Here is a 16,759-nt window from a genome sequence, read left to right on the forward strand (position 1 = left end):
TTTGTAGCTGCAAAAGCAAGAAGTTTCCCAACTGTGCACTCACTAAATTAGGTTTAATGTAAACTTTCTTATGATTAGTTTATGTTTACAGAATATATTATTTTCTATGGCAATAGGGAGATGTCTTGGCATGTGTGTCTTAGCAGTCTTTGGAGCGACGGGCTGTTTTGTGCATTCATTAACAGAAGTGGCTTATCCAGGAAAAAAAGCAGGTTATCAAGAAGGAAAATCTGTAGTTTGTTTCCACCATTCACTAGATTAAAAGATGTGAAAGGTAAATTAGAAAAAACAAATCAAGAATGCTATAAGAAGATGGGAAGGGTGAGAGGAAGTTATCTTTTTACATACACATGTATAAAATGAGTGAAAATTGGAATTGAGCAATGAACGTTGCTTTGTATTTGCATATTGTGCGTGCTTTATTCATTCGTAATGTTAATTAATTGAGTGTTGTGGTTTTGTCTTGTTTCATGGGTTTTACATGCTTTCTTTATTCACTATTAGAATAACATGCAAAAAAAAAAAAAAGGAAAAAAAAAAAGAAAGAAAGAAAGAAAATCCGGATATCTTATTTTCCCCCCCCTTTTTTTTTTGTAGGAAATCAGAAACTGGAGAGTGTTGTGCTTAGTAAAATGAACTTTGAATCTTTTGTGAGAGATTTGCTGCTGGTTCGTCATTACAGAGTTGAAGTTTACAAGAACAAAGCAGGGAGTAAATCTACCAAAGAAAACGACTGGTATTTGGCATACAAGGTACAGTTTTCCTCAGTTTGGGTCTTAGTGATTTTTTTCAGGGACTGACATTGGCAATGATAAATCACGTGATCTGTTACAGATCCCTATGTTTTCTACTGTTACAGTAGGAGGAGCTTGTTTTGTTTGCTGTAAATTGGGAGATTAAGGAAGCTTGAGATAGTTGAGTTTGTGTAGATGGTAGGTATATTCTTAATGTTTAAAAAATAAGACATATATATATTCTTCTAGCAGAATATTCATTACTTAGTTTGACTCACTGGCATCCTTTGAGGGGAAAAAAGAAGTGTATACACACACACACACACACACACAGAAACACATGTTCTTTTAAAAAATACATTTCTTTCCTAACTAGGGTTCTCCAGGAAATCTTGCCCAGTTTGAGGAAGTTCTCTTTGCCAATAATGATATGTCAACGGCCATTGGAGTTGTGGGGGTGAAGCTCTCTACCACTGATGGACAAAGAGTAGTTGGAGTGGGGTATGTTGATACTACACTGAGAAAATTGAGCGTCTGTGAGTTTCTAGATAACGATCAATTCTCAAACCTTGAAGCTCTGCTGGTTCAGCTAGGACCTAAGGAGTGTGTGCTACCAGGAGGAGAGACTGCTGGAGAGATGGGAAAACTACGACAAGTAAGAGAATTGCCTGTGACCATGGCCTCGTGGCTTATGCTTAGACAAAGATTTTATCTAGAAAACTTTTAGCTTTTTAACTAAAAAAAAAAAAAAAAAAAAAACTAAAGGCATAGAGCTTATTATCTAGGCTCTGTGATTTGTAGAAAAATGAAGGACTAATTCATTAGCTTGAAGAAATTTTACTTGTTGCATCAAAAATGTAGTATTTTTCTGTTGTCTCACTTGCATTTTAATCAACAAAAGATGTGCTAAGGCTAAAATCCTGTCTGTTATTCTCTGTGCAGCCTAGCCATAAATAAATGTACATCGTTGGGGTTTATTTGTAAGGGATGAATGCTCATCTCTTGAAAATCGAAAGTAATTGATAACTATGTATGTTTATGCACAACAGGTCATTCAGAGAGGAGGAATTCTGATTACAGACAGAAAGAAGGCAGAATTCACAACAAAAGATATCGTTCAGGATCTCAATCGCTTATTAAAATCTAAAAAAGAAGAACAAATGAATAGTGCAGCATTGCCAGAGATGGAAAAGCAGGTTAGTGCAGAGCACTCTTTGATGGGTCCATGTTTTTTTTTTGTTTGTTTTAAGATAGCGAGTGGTGTGTGCCCCTGTTGTGAGCTGATATCCCTACCCTTTCCAGTCCTATTTTATGTTGTATTCACATACTTTGAAATTACTCTGTAAGGCACATGATGTATCAAGGTAAATTCTTGCTGAAGTGTTTAGCAGTTCTGCTGCCCCTGGGTCTTTATGTTAAAGTGGGATACACGAGGCCTCTAGAAAAAAATTAAGAACACTCTTCACTTATTTAATGAACTAAACTCTAGAAAGCAAACTGACTGTATGTGGGAGATGCTTCTTATTCGTAATTTATCTAGCCTGAAGACTGAAATACAATCCTTTAATTTTCTTGCATGATGAAGAGAGAATCTCATATCTGGAAGTAGAGTACTATTCATGTTAATATTTTGGGGGTTTTATGTCATCTTATGGCTCAAACAGAGCACTGGAACAGGTTGTCCAGAGAGGTTGTGTAGTCTCCTTCTCTGGAGATATTCAAAGCCCGCCTGGATGCAACCCTGTCTAACATGCTGTAGGTGACCCTGCTGAGCAGCGGGAGTTGGACTAGATGATCTCCAGAGGTCCCTTCCAACCTTACCGATTCTATGATTCTATGAAATACACAATTTAGTGCCTGCATGTCTACTGAGCATGTTTTTTTCTTAGTTGTAAATAGGTAATTTGCTTGAGATAACATATTTTAACTTGTTTTAAAATGTTTTTCATTGTAGCTTGCATTTGCAATGAGCTGAGTTATTCTCCCTTAACATACGATTTCATCACAGGTTAAAATTGTTTTAAGTCTGTTACTGCTGAACAAGTCAGTCATGGTGTTCTCACTCTTTTGTGCTGGCATTAGCGTTTGTAAGGCCATGCAGTGAGCCGGATCAGATGTTTACTGTGGCTGAAGACTAACCCTGAAAGCATGTCCTCAGATTATTCGAGATCTCGTTTATCTGCTATAGCTTGTTTGAGTTCCTTAGCCTGAAACATATTGATAACAGCTTTGAAAAGCTGGCAAGGTGTGTACATCACACCTTATTTTGTTAATCAGATTATGCAAATGGCCAGTTTGTTGTTCTTGCACCTATCTAGAAAGAAAGTGCATTGTCCTAGAATGTGCCAATGAAGAAAAGGTCCTGTAGAACAAGATATGTCCCAGCTGGAATTCACACACAGGACTCGACTCAGAGACCTTTTCTGATGGTATTTTTTGTGTTTTTATAGGTACATTTATCAAATGCTCCCTGATTCAAGAATATTTCTAACTAGATTATTATTATTTTTTTTTAACTTCAGGTTGCCATTTCATCCTTATCAGCTATTATCAAGTTTTTAGAGCTGCTGTCAGATGAGTCTAACTTTGGACAATTTGAACTGACTACTTTTGATCTTAGTCAATATATGGTTCTTGACAATGCAGCTGTCCAAGCCCTCAACCTTTTCCAGGTATGAAATACACATTTTAATTGATAAGCATTTGCAATATACTTGTTTAGCTGCTTGATAAGTGACATCCTGACAGTCCAGTCAAAGCTCCTCATATCTTGGTTAATGGTGACTTTTTAGCCTTCTTTTTTTTCAGCTATCTTGTACAAACATTAGATTCACTAGTGTTCTAGAAACACTGTTGTCCACTGTTATAGCCTTCTTTTGCAGTCAGCTTGCTTTGAATACAGAAGGGAAGATCATAAGAGAGGTAGGAAGTGACTACAAATAAGTGTCTACATGTATAATGAAGATATGGAAAGAGCCTTGAAAGTACTCCATGGCTGTACCTGCTGAAGAGTCTGGCATTCTTTGTCTATCCTTGTCTTTAGTTGGAGATGAAGAAGTTCACAGCTGCAATGATAGGAGCAGACTCAGGGTGAGAAGAAGAGAGCTCCATAGATATGTGACATGATAAGAAACTCCAAAGCACAATTACTTTCTACAGTAGTGCTGTTTCTGGAAAAAGGAATAGCAATCTGAATTAATAGGGAAAGAGGAGGGATATGCCAGGAGAACTGCTTTCTGTGATGGAAGGGGAGGGCTGGCTGAAAACTGCAGCAGGCAGAACAGGATTAAGAACATGCTGAAAGCACCATAGCATGTTAACTGGGCAGTGTTGGTTTTGCTTTTTATGTGCATTTTCAAATCCAAGTTACCATTTTTCCCAATCTTCAACCGGACCTGTGTTCCCTGCCCTATGTGGCCCTAGGAAAACATGGACTCACACTGGTGTGTTGATACAGTGGTGTATCAGCCTTTTTCTTCTATTTTTGTAGCAGCAAATGCTACTTAGTGATCCTTTCTTGGGCATAGTCTGCATGAATTTCAGGCTTATTGGATAAAATCACAAATATGGTCCCCTGTTTACCTTGGAAGGATTTATGGTGAAAAAATACGTATTTGGCATCTGATCCGGTGGTTAAATGTGGAGAAAGGTATTCTGACTTCATTGCCTTATTTCCCGATTCTGTGTTACAAGAGAGTGAAGGAGAAGTTGGACCTCTTCCCAGGTTTTATGGAGGTGTTCTAGGAAATTTGACACCCTCTTTGCTACTTCCCTTTGTAAGTCCTTGCAGATGTTAAGCGTCTGTGATAGGAAATGCACTGCCTTGTCTGTCCTCAAGGGTGGTTGTGTGCTTCAGAACAAGGGGAGGTTGCTGTGTAGCAGGAAGCTGTGTTATGGCCTGCGTGTCAGGCTGTCTCTGAAGAGGTTCTTGGGCAGACAGTGAAGCCAGAGGCAAAATGTTTCATAATTGGAGTCACTGTGAAGTGTGTGAGTGAAATTCTGATGGTGCAGCAGATGCAGTTGATTATATAAGATCATAGGAAAACATAGCCTTTCAACTTGGGCATATTGAAGTATGTTATTCCTGTAGCAAAAACCAATGTCACTTGTAACATGGCTTTAAGAAACTTGGGGTACTAATAGGTAACTGTACTCTTCCTGATGCTTTCTCAGATTCTGGAATTTTTCGTATTGATAGAGTGCTGTCCAGGGCACTGAATATAGGTGTATACATTTTAGAGCTTAGATTTTCTAGGGGTTAAATCCCTCAATATACCCTCTTGCTCCATCTCCTGTTACCGTAATGCTAGTCTTATGTTGCAGCTGTTCACAGACATCAAGACCTGGTACTGGTTGAATGCCTGCCTGCTGTTCTAATTGCAAGTGTTCTTTGGTAGATCTGATATTTTCAAGTTAAAATTAAAGCAAGTTCACTTGCTTTAGTAAAAAACATCCACAAGGTTGTCTTAAGAGAGTAAAGTTGAAATTATACCAAAGTTGTAGGGAGTGAGCTATAATCTGAACAGAGTATGTTTGGAGATGTTTATAGTACCACAGAGATAACCTAGTGAGACTGAATAAAAATCATACATATGTAAGTTCTGTTGCCTCCCTCCATCTTCCCTCAAAAGAAAGATCTCCCCAATGAAAACTCTTGAACCCAAGGCGCTTTTTTTTTTTTTTTTCCTTTTTCTTTTCCCTTTCCCTCCTTATGGACAGGACCATTATTTTTTAACCTTACAAAGGACAATCTAGTGAATGTCTAGCTGCATTTCCACCTTTTTTATTCAGTAAGCTAACATCAAAATAGACAAACGTGTTCCTTGCTTGCCATGTTCCTGGAAACGTAGTGTAACTGCTTCAGTGCTATGCTATTTAATTTGACTTTTTCACGGATGCCAAGTGAACTCAGAAAAGACACTGATCTGTTCTTAGCTAATAAAGTTGAGTGCCATTCGATGGATGTCAGTAATCTTCATCAATTCTTTTTTCCTTTCTAGAGTTCTATGGAAAACGCTAATACTGCACAGTCACTAGCTGGCTTACTAAATAAATGCAGAACCCCTCAAGGACAAAGACTGGTTAATCAGTGGATCAAACAGCCACTTATGGACAAGAATAGAATTGAAGAAAGGTAAGTGTTATATATTTGATAGGCTTATACAATTTAGTAACTATTTTAGCTGTTCCTTTTTAAGCAAAACACTAAAACAACAAAGAAATAACTTTAATACTGTTATCTTACTATATTATAAATGGTGGCTGCAGTTTTGTGTGCTATCCTCTAGTGCAATGTAGTTAAACGGAACAGAAAGTCTTTTGCTCTGTGAAATGGAAATTGGCAAGTTACTGTTAAGTTAAATACTTTACAATTATGACCTTTTAAAGGGAGAGGATATGGTGCATTTAGATGTCCAAATAATTCAAGCTGCAGGCTGAGGTAGTTTAGCAACCACTTTATAATTATTTTCCATACTGCAAATACTCATTCTGTGTAATAATATCGTGATGCCACTTTTAGTTTACTAAGAGGGAAGAAAAAAAAAAAAAGTGGTAATAACTTCATTGTATTTCCAGAAAAAAGCTGCCTTTGGTTGCAGCTGGGTGCTCTTACCATATCTTGCCTTGAGATTGTGGCCCAAAGATGACCGTTTCTATCTTTCGTCATCTTTCATACTGCTGCTTGTCACAAAGTGTCTATCCTACTAATAAATAGTGGTGTCAGTTGATAAAAGGCTTTACAGAATATGGCAGATTTGTACAGAAAATGTGCAGATAATTCTCAGCTTCAGAAAGAGATTCTTAAAGACCAAATTTCTACAGTGTGTGTATGTTTCTTGGTTATATTCACCATGCAAACAAATGATACAATTAAAAAAAAAAAAAAACTCTTGCTAAAATATAGTTATCCTTTTATTACCTAAAACCAGACCGCATGAAAGCTCAAGTGAATGTCAGGTTAGTACATTGCAAAATATATGTTAATGTGCATCATTAACAAAGCAGAAAGTCCAGAAAACTGAATTTAACTTTGAAACCTTCTCTTAAGGCTTGTATTTCAGATGCTGTAGGACTTTAACATGGATCAGCAATGCCAAAAATGAAATTCTGACTTGGGCACATTCATGCTTTAATGAAGTTATGTGCAAAGTGTGGTTTTCTCTCTAGATTTCTGCAGATTTGCTTATTCTGCTTCTCTTCTACAATATTTTCTATTTTTCTAACCATTTGCAGACTGGTGGCTAAGTTGCTCAAAGCACACTTAAAAATATTATTAATGTGAAGCTATAATATTTGTCCCCCAATTTATTAAATGTAGTATCTTAATGTTGTATTACAAGAGCTTTACACTTGAGTTCTTGATTAGATGCCCAGGATCTACTTCTTTAGTCAGTTTTGAACCTTAAAATGCAAACTAACTTTAATTTAATGGCTACGTTAATTTTAAGGTGTTGAAAGTTGTTGCTACCATTTGTAGACTTTTTTTTTTTTTTTAATGCCAAAGTAAACATTTGGAGTTCTGATGTTTTTATCAAACTCATTCACTCGTTACTATGTGTCTGAAGTACTACAAGTTTGGAAAAGAAACAGTGCTTTCTGGAGCTGGAGTTTAATGATGGTAGGCAGAAAAAGTAACTTGACTTGTTTTGTAGAGTTATGATCATCATCTCTGCATTCTGTGTTGTGATTCTATCTGGCTAATACTAATTGTATTCAGGGAAATGCTATATTTAAAGGGCAGTAATTAAATTGAGTTAAACTGTAAGTGAAGTTTTTTTAAAAGTTGATGCATCCAGTTGTTCAGACTTTGAAAGAGATCATTGATAACCTCCTATATTTGGTCCAACTGTAAAATCCCTGGGTTTGTAATTTGTTAAAAATAGTTTGTTTTCATCTGTACTTATGTGTACTGAAATTCCATTATAGTGTTTTTTTGAGTATTCCTGCAGCATTTTTATAACATAGCTAAGCCTGTCTGACTTTATCTGGCTCTTCAGTGCTACTTTGATTAATTTAATGCTTCAGCTTTGGAATAAAAGCAATGTATTTCATTCTTAAACTACTGATACACTATCACAACCGTAAAGCTGTTCAAAGTGTAGAGAACTGTTCTCTTTTAATCTGAAAAAAACAGATATAATAAATTGTTAGTGGGGCTGATGAAGTATATTGACAGATGGCAAATCTTTCAAAATATATTTGAATTGCCAAGTTGTTCTCTGTACACTGTAATACAGATTATGGCTAATTTAAGAATCTAGAAGCACTTTAATTCAGGGTTTTTAGATACTTGGAGAGGAAAATACTTGGACTGTTGTTCCTTTCCAGATGATACTGTTTCTAGGAGAGCAGTGCTTCCATGGTCACAGAGATGGGTTGCTAATTATTTCTTAGCTTGAAGTGTGCCACATTAAAGCAGTGGTGCTCCATCCAGCACTAACCAGTGCAAATCTCTCTTCAAATTAGGCTAAACTATCTAGGTTTGACTGATATTATGTGACACTGTTTTAGAATAAGCTTGTCATTGTGCTTTTCTAGGAAATACTTTGGCTTAACTTTTATTCCAGTAATATAGAATTTGACAGTTAAGAGTCTTGTAACGCTGTAAGACCTGTAGATGGTGCAAGTCATCTTTTGGAGCTAAATGGGTAAACTTCAGGCAGTTTGGCCAGCAATGTGTTGTCCATTTACAGATGAATGAAACAATATCATGTCAGTAGGCCATATTAACTATGGATACAAGATACAGTAACAGTACAAATTTATGTATGCAGTATGTATGCTTCAGATAAAATAATGTTTACCTACTAGAGCAGCTTCCAATGACAACAAATTAAATAGGGGTTCCTGATACCTGTCTACCTTGAAAAACACAGGGTTCTACCCATGCTTGGCTGATTTTCTGTGATTAAAAAGCTAATGATCAGTCATAAATGTACAAGATACAGTCCTGTCCTCTCCCGTGGAATGAGTTCAGAAGACAGGTACCTGAGGTTTTTACTTACTGCCTTGTCAGCATATTTCTGAAAATAAATTGTAGCTGCAGAGACAGTAACTGGGAATAGATAAATAAATTGGATAACATAATTGAGTAAAATGCAGCGAACAGCTCTGTTTTGTTATGTTTCTTTTTCAGATACTAGAAAGTCTGAGGAATGTGGCTGAATGTAATACAGTGTTTGTTCTTTATTGTCCATAGAAGAGAACTTATGCTGAATATAATTTCAAATTTTTTCTCTTTCTGGGGGAAAACTCTCTCTGAATTTGTGTACAGCATGGAGTTAGGATTCCAGCTAACCTTTCTAGTCCTTTGTGCATACTGTGGCTGAACCTGTTATAGGTTTATGTCTGGTACCAAAAAGATACAAGAGTCTTGGTTCCACAGAAGTTGCAGTCCGTACTCAAATGTGATTTGTTCTGATTCAACCCTACATGGAGTTGTATTCCTAACCTTGTTTAGATATGCTGCACAGAGGCTATATTATAGAAACCAGTGCAATCTCTACCAGAGTCAGAAAACGACAGATTTCTGGAATTCCTTTAGTTAGATTAGGGTGCTTGAGGTGAATAAATGGATGGCAGGGTAAAATTTTCCTGTATATAGAACATTTAAATGAGTCACAGTCTTGGCTGAAAAATAAAATAACAACTTGTTTAAAAATGAAAAAAGCAACTTGTTGCTAGCTGGTGTAGGCAGGCTTGAATGCCTTTACAGTGCTTTATTTAGTCACAGATTAACTTAACTGTTTTCTGTAGCAGATAAATGGAGAGGCAGAGTGGGGGAGTGCATATGGGAGTGCTAACAGGGCAGGTGCTTACAGTGCCCTTGGGGAAGCAGTGTGACTGAGGGCCTCTGTCAGCTGTGTGTAAACACACAGCACAAAGGAGAAATGGCCAGGTGAGATTAGAAGTCTCTGTGAGTTTGCAGGGCTATAAGCTCCCTGGGATCACAGAAGTGTGGTGATATAGCTAATGCAACAGAAGTGTTGCGGTGGATGGTTGTGTGCTCTTTTGGAAGGCCAACAGGGAAGATGGAGAGGTTGCATTTTTTGCAAAGGAATCGCTTGAATGTACAGAGCTCTGCTTTGGAAAGGGCAGCAGGCCTGTTGAGAGCTTATGGGTCAGGATTAGAGGGGGGAACAGTGAGGGAGATATCATGGTGAGTGTCTGCAGCAGACCTGCCCCATTAAGATGAGAAAGCGGACAAAGCTTTCTTTAGAGGACTAGTAGGAACATGGTAATAGTAGGCCCTGGCTCTCACGGAGGACTTGAACCACCCTGAAGCCTGCTGGAGTGCAGCATGACATTTCCACCCTTGTGCATCCTAGCAGACAAGTCAGTTGAATATGAATTAGCAGTGTGCCTTTGCAGCAGTGAAGGGTGACTGTGCACTGGGCTATGCTAGCAAGAGCGTAGCCAGCAGGCTGAGGAAAATACTTGCTCCCATCTAGTTGGCAAACTGTGTCGAGTTTGGAGCTTTGTGGTACTGGAGGGAGACTGGCAGACATCCTTGGAGATATCAAAAGCCATCTGGATGCAGTCTTGGGGAATGTGTTTTAGGTGACCCTGCTTGAACAGGGGGATTGGACTAGATGATCCACAGAGGACCTTTCCAACATCAATCGTTCTGTGATCCTGTGAAAGAGGAGCCAGTGCAGCGAAGGGCCACCAAGCAGTAAAAAAACAAAACAAAACAAAAACAAACAAACAAACAAAAAAACCAAATGAGTTATAGGCAAAGTGGAGTCAGGCACTTTTTTGAAAGGACACAGCAAAAGAATGAGAGAAAACTGGCACAACTCTGCAACGAGGGAAATTTCAGTTGAATGTAAGGAAAGAATTCTTCACCGTGAGGATGGTGAGATCTTGGAATGCCCAGAGAGGCTGAGGGATCTTTGTTCTTAGAGATGTTCAGTGTTCAACTGAAGTTAGCCTTACTTTGAGCAAGGGATGGGCCTGGAGTCCCCCTCCAACCTAAATTATTTTGTGATAGGTTTTCACTGTTTGTGTTCTTCTGTTTTCTAAAACTATCCCTGCAAAGCATTGCAGACAGGATTTCTTGCTTCTGTCATTGTGTTTGGCAGCTTTCAAAAGACTTTTGAAAGTTGGTTCCTCTCCAAAGTAATATGTTAATTTCAAAGAGTTTTATTGATAGATGATGGCCTGCATTTTAAGTAGAGGAGAGGAGAATTTCTAACTATCTTGGAGTTTTTTTTTTTTTTTTTTTTTTTTTTTTTTTTTCCCTGAATGACTTAAAATGTATTTCAGCTAAACACTTGGAGTGCCACTAATTCCTGTGCCCCTAATACCTGTGAAGAAAGTTCTGAGATATAATTTGAATCTAAACTAGCTAGAAGATGGATGTTTGCTATTGTCATGCAGAGCATGGCATGATAAATGTTTTGTGTGAAAGAAGTCATTCCAGTGACAAACTCTGTTGGCCTCCCAGTAAGCCCCTAGAAATGTAGCAAAATGTCACCTTTGTCATTCCAAAAGTTTTATTATCTGTAAGTCCTTTTATGAAATATTTGGAACTTGAAGCTCTCAATGCTATTTCTTTAAGCCTCTGCCTTCTCTTTAACTATGCTTAATATTTGCAAAACTGCTTTTAGACCTCATTTTTGTTTGTTTTTCCTTGTAAAACTGAGGTTGAGGATGAATGCTATTTAGAAACATTAAACAAAAGCTCTGTTGATCTAGCACATGCCAGATAGGCCACTTTAGGAAAGAATTTCCTTCAAAATTGAAAGTGCTTGAAAGCCATTTGAAAAGTTTAGATCCTTGTGTTGCAAGTTTCCTTGTTTGAGGAAGATGCCAGGGGAATGTGAAAAAAACTGAAAAACTTAACCCCTGAAACAAGATCTCTTTTATGACAGCTACAGGTGTTGGTGTTTGGATGGGAGAAATGCCTAAAAGCTGTTTGTTTCTGCATGCTTATCTGCAAGGATCAGTAATCAGCAGTTCATATCTGTAAATTATAAGTGACGTAAAACAGAAAACAGACTGGTGCAGCACTGGAGCAGGTAGTTGTAGTATCTCTTAGTTGGGGCTTTCAGTTCGCCCAGTTCACCCTGACCATTCATTGCTTGGTAGAAAACAAATGCAAAGAAAAACTGTTTAATCAGTTTCTTTCACATCTAAATTTGAGGTTCAAGTGAAATTGAATTGAAATTTGGTTGAAACTGTCAAACCAGGTTTCCATTTATTTTAAATAAGAGAATTGCTTTTTATTTAGGGAAATATATAGGGAATATTTAGCTGCCATACTGTTCTTTTGCTCTCAGCCTACCAAAAAGAGGTGGATGGTAATTACTGTAGTAGTTAAAGTTAAATTTAACTTTAAACTTTTTGAAGAGCAGCTACTACAGTAGTTAAATCCATATTTGATTACTTTTACTACATACATGTAAAGAGCTCTGTGCTTTGTCCCAGTGTCTTTAGTGATCACTACTTTGAATATTTTATACAAAAGCATGGTGTTCTATTTTTAATAAATAAGTAAATAAATAATGTACTTTTGTCTCTGACCTGTTTTATATATTCACAAATGTTGGAAAGGTGGCATGCTAGGAAACTGAAACGCAAGTTCTTTGCAAGATAGTTTTGTCCGGACATCTAATTTAATTTTTCCACGTATAAGAGCTGTAAAAGCCTTTTAATGCTTTGTTTGCATATCATTTTGAGTTTCATTTTTCATTATATAGAATTAATATAAATGAAGAAATGCTGGTCTTTTCCAGTGAAGAATGAAAACTTATTTAGTATGTTATTAGTTTGTACAAGTTTAAGGAAGTATTCTAGGTTAACAATTTAAAAGAATGTTCGTGTAGATGGAGCATAATAAATTTAATAATGTAAGGAACTTGAAAGGAATAAAAACATTTTTTAAAAAAATCATGGAAATATGTTCTGTGGTCTTTTAAAGACCATGCAATAATGTTCTTTTATCACTGGCTCCCAAAGTGCTGTATTTAATTAAGAAGGCAGACTGGCACAAAACCTCCACAGTGTGAGGAATTACACTGAGAAGCCGCTTTGTCTGGTTTCCAGCTTTGTTTTTTTTCTGGTAGGTTTTGGGTGGGGCAGTTTCACTACACTGTTTGACCATGACTGTACAATACTTAAGCACTTGCTCTGTTGTCCTCATTGTCTCTTTTTATCAAATGAAAAGTGGAAGTTTATTAGCAGTTTCAAAAAAAAAAAAAAGTGCAGTTGTTTTCCAGAAGCCTAAATCTTAATGTTAGTTGCGTTCAAAGAAGTATCATGAAACTGTTCTTGTCTCTTTTTAAATGAGTAGGATTTCTTTGCCTTCGTGTCCGTGGTATGTGTTCACAGATAGCTGCTGTATATGTAAGAATTGCTTGGCCTTCAGTGTGATTCACAGGATTCAGTGTGCAGCTAAAGCTGCTTTTTTACTTGACTCCCGCACATCGTGCAGCAGCCTGCTATACTGGGAGAATTGTTTTGTAGTTAGCTGACACTGGCCACAACTACTTTAAATCAAAAGGTGTAGTCATGCTTTCCCAGCCATGAGTTATCACTATTCCTCTTGTATTGGCTCTGGCACTAGTGTTTATGTGGCTGCTCAGTTCATCTCTCGATGGAGAATTTAACCTACTAAAATAAGTAAGGGTACAATTTCATATAGCATCTAATACCATAAAACTGGGTGGTTGCCAAAAGGGGGCAATCCCCAATCTCCTGGTCTTGGGCTCCTGCTGCTCCCTTGCTTTGGTCTAGCTGTCTCGAAGCCATAGAATAATATGATTCAGCTTATTCATCCGAGGAAAACTTAATCCATGAAAAAGTGAGGAAGGCTGTCATTTAAAATTAATCCTTTTGCTGTTCTGCCAGCTGGTCCTTGACCTACTATCATCACGAAAATGTTAATCTTTTTTTAACTGCAAGTCAGGCAATATCAGAAGTCTATTCTTCATATTTAATGGTCTGATTTATATGTTTATATGTTTGTATGTTTGTTTTCTGTTGGTATCTTGACTTTTTTAAGAGCTCATACTAATTTATTGTATTATTGTGAGTTGGATCTCACAATATAACTGCTACAGGAGGATAAATTGGATATTTGCCTGTCCTAAAATTGGAAGAGTATTCTCTAAATCTATGGAATGGAACTATTCGCTACCATTGTGAATAATATAAATTATTTATACACACACACACACACACACACACACACACACACACACACACACATATGTACGGAAATTAATAAATGTCTCGTGACAGAGAAGAAAGAAAACATACCAAGTTTTTGAAGTGTTTAGGAGACACAGAATCTTACGTGAATTGCATTTGTCTGTACAGTTCCTTGAGAATAAGAGACCATTTAGTCTAGCAAGTGTCTGCTGCATTTTTGAGGTAGGAGAGGATTTGCTTTACAAAACGTTTTGTGTTCAAAACTCAGCTTTGCTTAATGATTTTTTAATGTGGATTTTTTTTTTTATTCAAAAAACATGCATGTTTAAAAGTTGGGAACTGTGATTATCATCATGTGAAGTAGCTATAAAGTGGGAAAATTTTATTTTTATTCCAACTCCTCTTTTTTGGTGCTCTTTAACTCCAAAAGCACAATTTTGTTTTTTCTGAACTGAGAATTAGGAATAGTGTGTCAAGTGTAAATAGTGCTCTCATATTTGTCTTTGTGCTGAACAGCATTTCTCACTAATAGTTTAAAAAAAAAGTTTAACTCTTATCTGGGAAACATAACTTTTGGGCAATGTAGGTAAAGGTTTATTTCCTTTACCTATAACTTGGATAGCTGATTGTTACCCTAAGTAATCTACCTAGGCTGTGAAACAGAGACATTTGCTTTTGTTTATGAACTGAACATACAGGTTTTCATTAGATGTGCATTTTTATTAAAGTTTCTTTAGAATATAAACAGGAACACTACTTTTTATTTTACATGTTTGACTATTTTCAGAGTTCAGATCTCAGAGCAGGGCAGGTCTATTGTGGGAACTATGGAGTAGTGCCAATTTGGAACTGAATCAGCAGGAAGCTGACCAGAGAGTGAGGTTAGTAGGTCTCTTAGGCTCTCTACTGCACAGCATGGGTAGCCCTTTGTCCCATCCGGAGTGAAACAGTGGAACCTTTGACAAGCTCTGGTCATATAGCATAAAGAAATGCTTCCGGAGATCCTTCTCCTTATTGCTCTGAAACACGTGGCTTGCAGCCTGGAGCTTTTGGCTATATGAAGAGACAGGTGTGTGATGGTATCATCAGGAACGTTGCCAGCCCTGCCTTATAAATGAAGACAAATGTTTTGTAAGCGTCTTTCTGCTTTTACAACTTCTCATGGTGTGTGTGTTGGGGAGGGAGAGGTGGAATTTGTGTGTATGCCTCTGTCGGGCAGGTCTTTGTTTTGAGCTGCTTTCTGGCTAGAAAAGGAAGAGCAGAGCTCTCCATGCCTGTGGCTCAGAGTGATACCAGGCACTCCCTTCCATCTGAGTCTAAAAATACTGCCTTTGCAGCAGTTTGTTTCAGGAGCAAAATCCTAATTGCATCTAACGGTATCACAAGAATAAGACCTGAGATTTTATTTTTCTACTGAAGCATCTGTTATTCTTCTTTACCTTTCGAATCTGCAGAAGTCAGAAAATTTTTAATTACTTCTGCAAAAATAATGACTTCTTGCTAAACTATTTCAGAATACGTAAGACTACTGTAAAGTATCTGGGGAGAAAATATTATATTGGAGGTAATGGTGCATTTTTTGATAATCCTTTTTGTTTTTTTCTGAGCTTACTGGCTTGTAGTAAGCCTTACAGCCAATGCATACAGCTTCCAAAGCTTTGCTTAGTTAATTTGTGCATGGAATCCTTGGTGTAATCTCAGAGCCTTAATTTGCAATCTGTAGACTTTGACAAAATACACAAATAATATATACAGCAATTCACATAGAGCGGAGAAGAGTTTGTTGCCTTCCTACTACCTATTAATTTTGTTATATAAATGTAATTGATGTAAGGGAGTGAACTCAGATCTTTGGAAGAGAGTTCCTTTAAAAACTTACTTAAAAGCAAACCTTTCTGAAGTTGCAAATTTCAAGTATTCTTTGCATAGTAAGATAGTTTGGAGACTAAATTGGGAGAATTAGAAAAGGCAGGAGATGGCTTGGATGTCTCTGTCTCTATAGTGTTGCTTAATCTTTCAGGTTAAACAGTAGGTAGCCTGTTGTGGAGCACTTTGCTCTAGCTACTTAGTTGCACACTGTGCACCAAGTGTTCTGCAAATGTGTGCGCTGTAGGTTTTCTGTCCTCCCTCCTGCCACCCTGAGGGGCTAACCCTACCTATAAAAGCTTGTACTCTGCATGACAAGGGACAACTTTAGTAGAGTTGCAAGAAATAGTCAGTTGCCTTCAGTTGCACATTTGATATTAAAAAAACAAAAAAAAAACCAAAAAAAAAAAAAAAAAAAAACCAAAAGAAAAAACAGTTGGTTCAGTGAGAAGACCTATCCTGTAATACTGGAAGATACACCTTAAACTGAATTGATGATGTATACATTGTTGTACTCTGTTGCTATGTTCTTCAAAAGAGTGTTTTCTGACCAGTTGCATTTTTTCTTATTTTAGTTCTTTTTTTAGGTTGTAACAGTGGTTTTTGGGAGTGGGACAGGGGGAAGCCATAGAGAGGTCATGCGATAATAAAAGGCATATGTTTTTAAATTGAGGAAATGAGCAATTTTCTGTTAACATACTAGAAGGAAATGACAGCAGGTCTCATGGTTTGACCAGAAGAAGAAATGAAAATTCTTCTTCTGAAAGAAGAATGAAAAAAGAGCTTGAACTGTTCAGTGTGGAAGTGGATGCATCTAATACAGGCAGCTCTATGGCAGAGTTAATGGGAGAAAAACCTTGCTGCATACCTGGGTGCAAGCCTCCTGCACAGGCCTTTGGAATTTGCTGGACTGCCCGCTTGTGAACTACAGGCCTTTGTGCATGCACACATATTTGCGGAGGAGGCGTGGGCAGGGGGGGTTGAAAGAGAACTTACTCAGT

The 16,759-nt window shown here is 37.3% G+C and overlaps 1 protein-coding gene across 3 annotated transcripts in view; it reads left to right on the plus strand.

Moving 5' to 3' along the window:
* MSH2 (mutS homolog 2) overlaps window positions 1–16,759 on the plus strand; it is a 53,779-nt gene that overhangs the window by 2,338 nt on the left and 34,682 nt on the right. For 2 of the 3 annotated variants that reach the window (XM_062573553.1, XM_062573552.1), the window contains exons 2-6: window positions 598–752; window positions 1,111–1,389; window positions 1,784–1,930; window positions 3,257–3,406; window positions 5,735–5,868. In XM_062573553.1, coding sequence (XP_062429537.1) covers window positions 633–752; window positions 1,111–1,389; window positions 1,784–1,930; window positions 3,257–3,406; window positions 5,735–5,868 — 830 coding nt within the window. In that variant the 5' untranslated portion in view covers window positions 598–632. Of the gene's footprint in view, window positions 1–597; window positions 753–1,110; window positions 1,390–1,783; window positions 1,931–3,256; window positions 3,407–5,734; window positions 5,869–16,759 lie in introns of those variants that run through there. The other variant, XM_062573554.1, reaches the window with a different exon arrangement.

This window comes from Rhea pennata, chromosome 3 (assembly GCF_028389875.1).
Source record: "Rhea pennata isolate bPtePen1 chromosome 3, bPtePen1.pri, whole genome shotgun sequence".
Lineage (NCBI taxonomy): Eukaryota > Metazoa > Chordata > Aves > Rheiformes > Rheidae > Rhea > Rhea pennata.